At 45.5% G+C, this 12,006-nt stretch overlaps 1 protein-coding gene across 2 annotated transcripts; it reads right to left on the reverse strand.

Moving 5' to 3' along the window:
- Positions 1-238: 238 nt before the first annotated feature.
- On the reverse strand, positions 239-10,638 carry KIAA0513 (KIAA0513 ortholog). 2 transcript variants are annotated; one of them, XM_053448292.1, is made up of 12 exons: positions 10,204-10,638; positions 5,829-5,928; positions 5,476-5,549; positions 5,313-5,383; positions 4,897-5,101; positions 4,541-4,575; positions 4,364-4,439; positions 4,129-4,206; positions 2,435-2,464; positions 1,551-1,631; positions 1,099-1,193; positions 239-823 (listed from the first exon to the last, which is right to left on the reverse strand). In XM_053448292.1, the coding sequence occupies exons 1-12, from the start codon at positions 10,551-10,553 to the stop codon at positions 774-776; spliced, it is 1,245 nt and encodes a 414-aa protein (XP_053304267.1). In that variant the 5' UTR covers positions 10,554-10,638; the 3' UTR covers positions 239-773. The 2 variants fall into 2 exon arrangements, with proteins under 2 accessions (XP_053304267.1, XP_053304268.1); XM_053448293.1 differs by lacking the exon at positions 2,435-2,464 and having other exon boundaries at positions 240-823.
- Between the last annotated feature and the right edge of the window lie 1,368 nt (positions 10,639-12,006).

Consider the following 12,006-nt stretch of genomic DNA (forward strand, 5'->3'; position numbering starts at 1 on the left):
CCGCGGAGGGGGATGGGAAGGCAGCAAAAGGGTTAATATATCTGCTCCGTCCTCATATAGGATATTAATTATAAAGGGGCAGACCCACTTCAATTAGTTCACTGGACTTACAGACAGCACGGAGCGACTATAGTACACCAAGAGTACACGATGCCAGGAACATGAAACCACGCGAGACAACGGTGCGATTATTAGTTCCAGAGGAAGAAGTCTTTTTTTGTTTGTTTTTTTATATATTATGCTCTATAAACAAATATATATATATATCACTTCTGTACTCTGATAAATCACCAGAATGCTTACCGCCTATAATATCTACCGATAAGAATAATATCACGTATAGCTTCACAAAAATACACAGGGGTCTTTCCCAGCTAGTCTGAAGCTAATGGTACCGCACAACATCTGTGGCGAGGAAAGGGTTAACACGCATTAAACCCGACGCACTATAAAAAAATAAAGAGATTCATTTCGTCTGCTCAACAAACACTGCTGGGGTTTTTTTTTTTCCTCCCGACAAAAGTCCACAAATAACACTTAAATATATATTAAATACTCTGCTTTTCATATATATAGACCCCCCCAAAAAACCCTTATCTATCTTGTGGAAAATATATACTGTACAGGTAATCTCTCCGGGTCCCTCTCGCGCATCATGGCAGCTCTGTTAAGGCGTCCGAGTGATTCTGTGACATCACGCGGTTTAACCTTTTTTTTTTTTTTTTTTTTTAATTCTTCTTCTAATACTCAAATAACGGAGACCCGTCTTCCGTCTATTCGACAGCCATTCGATCGATGTGGTCTGTGAGCTCCTTAAACTTCTCTGCGGAAAGAAAGAAGAAAAACAAAAAGTTACAAATCGCCTCCTCGATTGTCGTGAAGCCAAGAAAATGTATTTTAAAAAAAATATTCCGATTATACATTATACACGAGTCTGACGCGTTTCACCAAAGTACGATTAGTTTTAAGGTTTTTGTAGTTAACAAAAAATAAAACATAACTAAAAGTCCTCAACCAACGCATTTTGTGACCATGTGGCGAAGCTGTGGGCCGCGTTGGGGTTCTACAACCTAACATCACGAGGAATCGTCCTCTTACCGTCGTCCAGGCTGCCGATGACGGCCTGCTTCTTCAGAAAGTCGTAACACAACTTCTTACTCAGCCCAAACGCCACCATATTGTGCGTGAACGTGCTACGGAGACAGAAAGAGACATTCTCAGCTCGGATAGCGGGAGAGAGGGCAGCCACGGCGACTGCAAACCACAGACAAAGCATGAAGCCAAAATATACACATATGTAACACGGAAACGCTCTACACGCTTAATTCTTTGTTGTCTAAATAAACAATCTCCTCCTTTTTTTCCTGTCTGTATTTTAGACAGACAGCTAAGGGTTAATGCCAACGGGCAGTTTCTAAACATAGCTATCGTCATCTTACTTTATAATAAAGATGTATCCAAAACATACAAGCACACGCGTGTGTTCAGCTTTACATGATCATACAGCTTTACATTGACGAACGCCCCCTTCTTGCTCGATGGACCATTACCCGAGCTGTCCGAAGGTGATGTTCTCATTGAACTGAAGGCTGTCGTCGCGTTCCTCTTGCGTCATGTGATGCCATTTATCTCTGCGGGGATACAAAGGAGAAGCGGCTTGTAGCGGAATTACTGCAAACCCGGGGACGCTACAAGAAGCTTTGGAGGCGAAACGCGTCGGCTGTGGCGTTTTTATATATAATGTTTTATGGATCTACCCTCGTTGTATTAAACGTGTATGAGTTTCTATAAACTGTACCGGGCGCCGGTCTGGCATTATAATAAAAGTAGGACTGCGCTCTCCCGGCTCTATTGTTCGGTAATCACTGAGCCGCAGCTGATAAGAAGCCGTGATTATCGGTTTCTGACGGTTGCTCCTTTGTCGTTAGCGTCGCCCTCCTCGTTGGCGGTGCAGCTGCAGATCAGGGCCGTGTCACGCTCACTTCTTCATGTCACTAGTGATTCGGGGTTTGGGGACGTCGGGGGGACGGCTGGGAGGTGGCGGTCGGGCCTGAAAGCGGCATTTATCTTTTCAGCGAAACGCGTGGGGAGAAGCGGATGTTCCGGGCTTGTTGCAGCTGTCGGGCGAGGTTAACCTTTCAGCTGCCAGCCCGGAGAACAGTAACCGCGGAGCGGCAAACGGGTGAACATTGTCTACGTCACATGAATACATAGTTATCAGTAAACATTCTATATAACCCTTCAACAAACATGGAGACAGAGATGAATTTCAGAGTGACCTGCGTACCGAAATAACACAACATGCACTTTTTCCTTTTAACCTACAGAGCGCCGACAATGTCATGTTCTCTGTGTATTGGAAACTCTCAGGTGTGTTTATTACAGAGCACAGAGTATAAGACAGGCGACACGCTATTAAAATAGGTCAACCAACCTCTCTTCCTCTTCCTCCCCAGCATTCCCTCTGGTGCGGCAGCAGAAACAAGGTTAGCAAAGGTTAGAGGTCACGCCAGAAGTCACAAGAAACAAACCAAAATCGTTAGCAAACATGAAAGCATCCGCTATCCGGCAGCAGCTCCCGACCCGTGTCCCGGCATCTTAAGCAGGATCATTTTGCCGCCCTTAAGCACAGATGACATTATGTCTCGTCTCTGAATTGAGGGACCTCTGAAGGTCCACCAAGCTCCGGAGGACTCTGCAAGGCGGTGCTGTCTTAGCAGGTGAAGACGCGACGGGTCTCTAAAGCCCGGCCCGTGATCACACCGCCGGTTCCTAACGGCACTCGACAAAATAATGCTGCTTAAGTCCACTCTCGACACTCGAAGACCTGCTTAACCACGTGAGTGGTCAGGTTTTGGATCAATCAGCCTTTCGGAAGCTCAACGTATAAAAGCCTAGATAGTTTGGAGAAGGAGGAGATACATCTGATAAAGAAGAAAAAGAAAGCATTAACGGTACGGAGAGAAGCCAGAAGATCCCTATGGTGGGACCAGAGGACAGGTTTTTTTTTCTTTTTGCCTAGGGGCACCTAACATTTCCACCAGCCACTCAACGCATGACACACTGGATGGGGCTTCAGAAAACTCGAGAACCTTTACAATCCCTACCAAGGGACATCGAGTCTGGGATAGGCTCCTTCTATGTTGGCCGTTGGAGGCAGATGCAACGGCTTCCGTTCTGCGTGTAAATTTTCCTACACAGAGGGTTTTTAAACTCGGCGAGATTTCAGGTAATAAACACCTGGCATCGAGCAGCTGAAAGAAATAATCTCGCAGGACGGTGACATCCGTAATTAGCGAGAGAATGTCAACATGTTTATGAATCCTGCTTTATAGAACTAATTTAAGTCTCGTTATCCATCTCGCGGCGCTGGTAAAAGGTCACCTCTGGTAATTAGCCGAGGAGGAGGGTCACGGGGAATTCAACGCACAAATTGCTCATTTATTCTCTATTTTTTAATTTCGGTTTGCTGTATTTTTTAGGAGGCGGCTCTGGTGCTCTGTGAAGCATCAGCAATCAAGAATCAAATAAAATTCTGTAATTCCATCACGGATCATTTCCTTCAGACTAAACCCATTTAATGGTTATTATGTCTTCGGGGGGACTCACGTATCGCGGACCTGTTACGGATCACAAAAGTAATTTAGACTTGAAGAGTCGCTGAGGATATAGCGAAGGCTTTGGAAGGGTTTAATGCGTTGTGAGATACACCGTGGCAATGTTTAGCGCGGTAACGTTTCGCTGTATACATCTTAGAAGAGAATGGAGTTATTAGAACCACAGGGGTGTCCAACCTGCGGCCCTCCAGCTGCTGCAGGACTACATCTCCCATAATGCTCTTTCAGCTAAGGGGCTGGCAGAGGAGGATGGGAGATGTAGTCCTGCAGGAGCTGGAGGGCCGCAGGTTGGACGCCCTTGACATTGCAGGTGACACAAAGTAAGGTGCAGGTATAACATAACAACGGAAAATAAGGTTCTAATTAATCTAAACGAGGTCTTTGGTGTTTCCAGCTTCCGAGCGACCCTCTTCATGCGTACGTAAAGGGAAAAAAGGGTCTTTGGGCAAAAGGTGAAATGGCTTTGATTGTCTCTACGAGGTTCAGATAGGATCCCGAGGCATGTTCTCACCTGGTGGTGGGAGATCGCTTTCTCCTTTCACAGTGGACAGCATCAAAAAACGCTGCATTCCAGAACCGAAGAGCGTGCCTGGAACACGGAGAAAGACAATTCAACAAGCAGTCTCTAGAACGTGAGTGCGGATATCGCCAACCTATACCATCCTCTGGATGGAGGAGGATAGCAGGAGGACGGCTCTCCGCTCACACAAATAGGACTTCTCGGAGAAAAACGTACTAAAGCTTACCAAATGGGCTGCTGCTTCAAGTGCGTGTACAGGTATATCTTCTCCCCCTTCTTCTCGTCTGGGCTTTGCGCTGGAACTGGGAATAAAACGTGAAAAGAAATAGTGGCTAAGCACACAGAATCAGTAAAAAAAAACTAAGAAAAAAGAAGCAAGGAAATCTAAAACAAAAGCACTTACTGTCGTCAGATGGTTTCTCCTTTGCCTGCTCCTCACTTTTGGAGAAGAAAAAAAAGGGAAAGACGTCAGAATCATCAATCAGCAGAGGACACATCCCCCGGGTACATGTCAGAGACCAATATGGAACAGTTAACGGTCTTTAGGATTAATGGTTTGATTCCAACTCCAATTACAAGCTTTGTACACTCCAATGACCAACATAACCAACGTAACGTCTGAAGAACCTCCCTTTAGACCTCTGGGACTGACGTTTGTGCATCTTCTCCTCTCGCCAGTGAATATGTTGGTAAATAAAAGTGGAAACAATACTGATGCCTCTAGTTTTGCATGAACTTTTGTTACAAATAAAAACTCACTCATTCTTCCTGGACAGAGGATTCTTCAATTTGGTCTCCAGGCCACCAAAAAAGTTCTCGGTTGCGGTGGAAGAGTTCCTCAGGAGCCGGCCAACATTGTCCTTTTTCTCCGCCAGCCAGCTATTGGCAGACTTTAGGTAAGCGTCAATACTCCCGGTGCTGACTGGCTTTTCTCTGGAGTCGGTGGGAGCTACATGAGGTTTACCTGCGATGAGACAACATGGATGAGGTCGTTTTTTTTGGTGGGGGACCAGCAGAGAGCAGACCTGTCCACCCACAGGCCAATACAATGTGCTCCAAATTAGTTTTAGATGAATAAGCTACAGATTCCATCTCTCATTGGTTGTACACGGTTTTCAATTCCTTATTCCCACGTATACTGTGCATATTGTCAAACCAACAAAACAGAAACTGACCGATGTAGTAATACGTGAAGCACATGGTCATCAGATTCTTGGCCGGCCCAAAATCATCCATCTGGTAGCACCTAACGACGGAAAGAAAGTAATGTTCAGGAAGAAGCTGCCAACTGACGTAACGACAGTAAATTCCTACCCTGAAAATAACCCGGGAACGTACTCAAACAGAACCACAGCGAAGGACTGGACGAGTCGGTAGAACGTCTGCTCGGAGACACATTTGGAGTTGCAGCGCTGAGTAGACGAGGAAAAAATAAAGAGAAAGTCAGAACGTAACACGTTTGTGCCCACAATCAGAAGAGATATCCCATCGCGGGTTATTCTTAAAATACCAGAACGCTAACAAAGCCACAAATTGCATGTAGGGGAACAGCATCCCACTAATTATACGGTTACTTCAACTATTTGGGCTCCGCTGGACGTATCCCATCGCATTACCCAACGCTCCGTCACTCAAACAATCGAACCTAGCGAGCGTTCTACAAAAGACGACGTTTCTTAGAATGGCCTCACCTGAGCGCTGACAAATCGCGCAAACCATTCCCTTCCCTTCCCGCTTTCCGTGCTGCAAAGCTCCCCGAACCTTGCTTTCTCTTCTTGGTCAATGTCTTCCCTGCGGGTGAAAACCAAAAACAAGAACTTTACATATTTAACAACACTATTCAAACGCGCAAGCCACTAAACGTCACAAAAAAGGCTGTTAGTTATATTTCAGGAAAGTAGCCTTCATTCATGGAGCTGTAGGCCACTTTCTATATCATTCATTTCCTCTACAGACAGCTCCAGGTTATAGAGAGTTTCTCCATCTCTTGATACAAACTCGACCCCGTCCTTGGGGCAGGTAATGAAGTCTTTCATGGGTTCAAATAAAACAGAGAACTTCTTTGACCAAACTTTAGCTGCGGTCAGAAGGTTGGTCCTGGATGGTCTTTGGAAGTAGGAGACGGGTATTTGTATGCACGGTTATATACAGTAAGTAACCGGAACGGATCTGACCCCCTGGATATCGATGGGAAATGGGTTTTTTTGTGCATGTAGTTGGCGTAACTAACTGGAGAGATGAGGCAGATCACAGAAAACCAGATTATATATCAACCGTGGTGAATCAGAGCCAGTAATGCCTTTAATAACGTTTATTTACCATTCCTTTAAAGCCATCCCTATGAGCGACAAGCAAGTTCAAGCTGGAATTTCTCATTTAAGGTCTCAATCTTAAAATGTATCCATTTTTTTGTAACATGACCCCTTGTCATCAGGCTTTGGAATCCCACCGCTCCGAGACCGACCCGACCCGGTATCATCGTGAATTCTCTCCGCATCGTTTAGACTTTAACAGAAACCGGTTTGTAGCAGATAAAGAATTTGTCGATGTCCTAAATTTCCAGATTTGCATTTTTTTTTTAAATTAATAATTCAGGGGCTAACAGAACGGCCAGAGAATGAGTTTAGGGAAGGACGTGGATCCCCCCCATTTCTGGCCGATTCCGTTCCAGCGTCTGGCTGCGGCTCCTGCTGCTGATATCGGCCCCCCGGAGCGCTATTCTGCTTCGTTGGAAGTAGTTAGCTTCGGATGAGCGGAGGCAACATTGGGCTTTAAGAAAAAAAAGGAAAAAAAGAAACCTAGCGACGAAAAGCAAAACAAACAACCGTTAACTTTTTAAAAACAATGTAAATTCCTCTTAAACTGGATCACAATCTGTTTCTTGAATACACGTTTTTTTTGGGGGGGGTCAAGACACGTTCTTATCTTTCTACCATCATGAACGTCTCCATGGAAGGTCCTAAGGGCCCAGTGGTGGACCCCAGCTTGTGAACCCCAGTTTGTGAACCCCATTCTGATCTTCTGAGCTAAGCATCTTGGGGCAATATATTCCTCCAATATTAAATAGCCACAGATCCTAATGTATTAGACGGTAAATCCTTCATCCACCCCTCTATTTGGAATAAAATGTCAATTAATTTTTAGGGTATTTTATTCCCCACTCCCAATAAAATCAGCAAATATAGTATAATGTCTAGTTTTTTGTTGCTGGCTGAAAATGGTATAAGAAAGGGGCTTCTTGGGTTTAATTTCCATAGTTTAAAGAACCCCAGAACAGTGAAGGCGACTGGCGGACGTCGGCCCTCTTTTTTTTTTACGGTAACTCAACCATCAAGAGGACCGACTCTTGCCCTTGCCCCCATATCCGAGATGTTAAAAACTGGAAAGGGGTGTCTATAGTTTAATATTCTGCATCCCAACCGATCTGATCGCTACTGAAAGAAGAAGAGAATATTGTGTTCCGTGTCTTTGCTCTGCTATATACCGAAAGACGTGTCCTCTCCCCCCAGCTATTCCACATATGTACATGAAACCAAAAGCGCAAGCTCGGCAGAATTTGTGCATCGAGTACGGAAGACGGAGCCGCTCTTAGGCTATGGGGCAGTCTGGCAGGAGGAGGGCACGGAGCCAGCCTACGGAGCGAGTGCCGGTGCCTCGGGCCAAATATCTTTCTGTCATGTCACGCGGTACATAATTAAGCTCCTTTCCCTAGCGAGTGTTCCAGACCTGTACGTTTAAATTAAATGAAAGACCTTCCCCAGGTAAATATAGTCAAATAAATGTAGGTTCCGCAGGTTTTTTGGCCGTTTCATTAACTCTTGTTTAACGCAGAGGTGACCGGTCAGTAATTGTTGACCTTTTACAAAAGCCTCTGGCACCCAAGGTGTTAACAGCATGGATCTGACACTACCCCCCAGTCTACCCCCAGTCTACCCCATGCCCTGTTAGTAGGGGTGCCAATTATCATGGATCACGGGTGGGCTGCACCCCTAGCGCCATGTTACGGGCCCCACGGTGACCCCAGGGGTCTTCGGAACTCTTTCAGATACTGATTATAACCAAAATGTAAGTAAATATTTGCAGTTCATGCTGATGGTTACAATCCATTACTGCGAAGCTGTTGGGATCTGGAATCACAATTTAATTCTAGAGACTTTGTATTTTAATTGCTGGAAACTTTAGGACTTCAAGACAAGCCCTGTAAGTCCCACAGGAGGGCAGGTTAAGGTGGCTGATCTACCCTTAGATAGGAAGCAGGGTTTACTCTTCATGGTGAAGGAGGAGAATAATAGGACGTGGATCCCCCCCATTTCTGGCCGATTCCGTTCCAGCGTCTGGCTGCGGCTCCTGCTGCTGATATCGGCCCCCCGGAGCGCTATTCTGCTTCGTTGGAAGTAGTTAGCTTCGGATGAGCGGAGGCAACATTGGGCTTTAAGAAAAAAAAGGAAAAAAAGAAACCTAGCGACGAAAAGCAAAACAAACAACCGTTAACTTTTTAAAAACAATGTAAATTCCTCTTAAACTGGATCACAATCTGTTTCTTGAATACACGTTTTTTTTGGGGGGGGTCAAGACACGTTCTTATCTTTCTACCATCATGAACGTCTCCATGGAAGGTCCTAAGGGCCCAGTGGTGGACCCCAGCTTGTGAACCCCAGTTTGTGAACCCCATTCTGATCTTCTGAGCTAAGCATCTTGGGGCAATATATTCCTCCAATATTAAATAGCCACAGATCCTAATGTATTAGACGGTAAATCCTTCATCCACCCCTCTATTTGGAATAAAATGTCAATTAATTTTTAGGGTATTTTATTCCCCACTCCCAATAAAATCAGCAAATATAGTATAATGTCTAGTTTTTTGTTGCTGGCTGAAAATGGTATAAGAAAGGGGCTTCTTGGGTTTAATTTCCATAGTTTAAAGAACCCCAGAACAGTGAAGGCGACTGGCGGACGTCGGCCCTCTTTTTTTTTTACGGTAACTCAACCATCAAGAGGACCGACTCTTGCCCTTGCCCCCATATCCGAGATGTTAAAAACTGGAAAGGGGTGTCTATAGTTTAATATTCTGCATCCCAACCGATCTGATCGCTACTGAAAGAAGAAGAGAATATTGTGTTCCGTGTCTTTGCTCTGCTATATACCGAAAGACGTGTCCTCTCCCCCCAGCTATTCCACATATGTACATGAAACCAAAAGCGCAAGCTCGGCAGAATTTGTGCATCGAGTACGGAAGACGGAGCCGCTCTTAGGCTATGGGGCAGTCTGGCAGGAGGAGGGCACGGAGCCAGCCTACGGAGCGAGTGCCGGTGCCTCGGGCCAAATATCTTTCTGTCATGTCACGCGGTACATAATTAAGCTCCTTTCCCTAGCGAGTGTTCCAGACCTGTACGTTTAAATTAAATGAAAGACCTTCCCCAGGTAAATATAGTCAAATAAATGTAGGTTCCGCAGGTTTTTTGGCCGTTTCATTAACTCTTGTTTAACGCAGAGGTGACCGGTCAGTAATTGTTGACCTTTTACAAAAGCCTCTGGCACCCAAGGTGTTAACAGCATGGATCTGACACTACCCCCCAGTCTACCCCCAGTCTACCCCATGCCCTGTTAGTAGGGGTGCCAATTATCATGGATCACGGGTGGGCTGCACCCCTAGCGCCATGTTACGGGCCCCACGGTGACCCCAGGGGTCTTCGGAACTCTTTCAGATACTGATTATAACCAAAATGTAAGTAAATATTTGCAGTTCATGCTGATGGTTACAATCCATTACTGCGAAGCTGTTGGGATCTGGAATCACAATTTAATTCTAGAGACTTTGTATTTTAATTGCTGGAAACTTTAGGACTTCAAGACAAGCCCTGTAAGTCCCACAGGAGGGCAGGTTAAGGTGGCTGATCTACCCTTAGATAGGAAGCAGGGTTTACTCTTCATGGTGAAGGAGGAGAATAATAATAATTATTATTATTTAAACCCACCAAGCCAAAGATGTCCTGCAAGGGGTTAAAGAGACACATCCAAATCAGGGGTATTAGCCCCTGCACCTTACATGCACCCACCCCAGCTCACCCTCCTATGAAGATCTTCTCTACATATTTCCTCATGAACTCTCTCTGTTCTGACATCAGTTCGTCCCGCGCAGACTCTGTGCTCTGATTGGAGGAGAAGGATTCGGAGGAAGATCTTTGGGAATGGTTCCAGAAGTGGCGTTTGGGTGACCCCGCCGTGTCATTCTCGCTGTCTGCTGACTCCGTTGCGTCGCTCTCCGCCTCTTCCTCCACTGCTTCACACTCTGGGGGCTTGATATCCAAATCTAAAAGACCATCCGTGTGCAGCGGGATGGGATGCTCGGGTACCACCACAACCGGTTCCGCATCAAGGTCTATCAGGTTCCCCACCGGCACGTCTGGGTTCTCCATGGCGCTCCCACGAATATATCCAGTAACAAGGAGAAGCAGATTGTGGTTTCGTTGGTTGTAAAAGTGTGTTGATGTTTGTGATCGTCGGTCAGTTGGGTCACATGTTGTATCGGAGGCAGCTAAGGGTATCTGAAAGAGAGGAGTCCCAAAATAATTCAATCAACGAGCTATGACCGGTGTAAACGCCATTCATAAAAGACACATTTAACGTCAACAAACACACCAATACTGCACAACGTCACTGGCCTTCCCACACACCCCAAACAGACAGAATTAAATATACACACATGTATATATACACACACACACACACACACACACATATACACTCATCACTTCCCACCTTGTCTACTGCAACCTCTTTCATAACAAAAAAGATAGACATCCTGGTTTGTCTATCTTACTGAACGCGTTATTGTTATACTCCCTTGGCATTTGTTTTATTCTGACTAATATGCTGTTAGAGAGGGCTTTCTAAAAACCCCTGGAAACATGTATAATATACAACGCTTTCCAGGAAGTGTGGGGTTAAACGTATCAAGTAGTCTCACGTGTTTTCCTTCCCGTGTCGACGGGGTAAAAGCCGTTGTAAAGCGTACTTTTATCTAATGTGTACCCTGGCATTTTAGTTTTCCTGAGACCTTTTGTGTAATATAAAAAAAACACCACATTCTGAAATACACAAAAACAATCGCATTCCCGGGACCCGTCGTGGAACCTTCACCCACACGGACAGATTAAACGGCTGCTCCGGCGTCCGTACGTCAGAGACCTCGCTGCCTGCCAGCCCTGACGACTTACACCGCGTGAGCTCGCGATTATTACAGGGGCTACCGCTGCTAAACGGCATCAGATATAGACCTGCAGAAAAATACAACGGCAATTCATGCGGACAAAGGACAAAGAGACGATGTCCAGCAGTCATTACCTAGAACAATCGCAGATAGAATGCTAAGAGTCACCCATGTTCTAGCGCTTTAGAACAAGGTCTGGACCAAGACTTACACCCTGATCCAGTAACTCTAGAATCCTTCGCTGTAAATACAATAAATTGGTCCGAACGTTACTTTTCGGAGGCTGAGCAGGCAGCCTGGATATCAAACCTCTTTCCTTCACATGCTCAGATCTGCCTCTCCACATTACTGTCGTGAGATTCAGCGTTTCACCCCCCCCAGCCTCGTCTGACAGTTTAATTTTACGCTCACCATGGAAGGACAAGGAAGAACATTTTTTAGACGATCGTGGAAGACCGATGATAGACAGAAGAGGAGAGGACTTGTTTTTCTGGTAGGACCATCTCTCCATGGGATGCGCACCCCCATCGAAGCCCAAAACACAAAACAGAGTCTGGGCGTTCTCCGGCAGACCAGTTCTTCTTGGAGAAGACAAATCCATTTAACCATTCCACCATATCATCCAAGAAATGAATGACTTCACGGACTGTAACAAAACG

The sequence above is a fragment of the Spea bombifrons genome, chromosome 10, assembly GCF_027358695.1.
Source record: "Spea bombifrons isolate aSpeBom1 chromosome 10, aSpeBom1.2.pri, whole genome shotgun sequence".
NCBI classification, from domain to species: domain Eukaryota; kingdom Metazoa; phylum Chordata; class Amphibia; order Anura; family Pelobatidae; genus Spea; species Spea bombifrons.

Bases quoted from the DNA above. Each gene is read 5' to 3' on its own strand.
- KIAA0513 (XM_053448292.1), bottom strand. From the start codon at position 10,553: ATGGAGAACCCAGACGTGCCGGTGGGGAACCTGATAGACCTTGATGCG. The intron at 4,440-4,540 runs GTAAGTGCTTTT...TTTTATTCCCAG, and splicing joins GGAGAAACCATCTGACGACA to TTCCAGCGCAAAGCCCAGAC. The intron at 2,465-4,128 runs GTGAGAACATGC...CTGCCGCACCAG, and splicing joins AAGCGATCTCCCACCACCAG to AGGGAATGCTGGGGAGGAAG.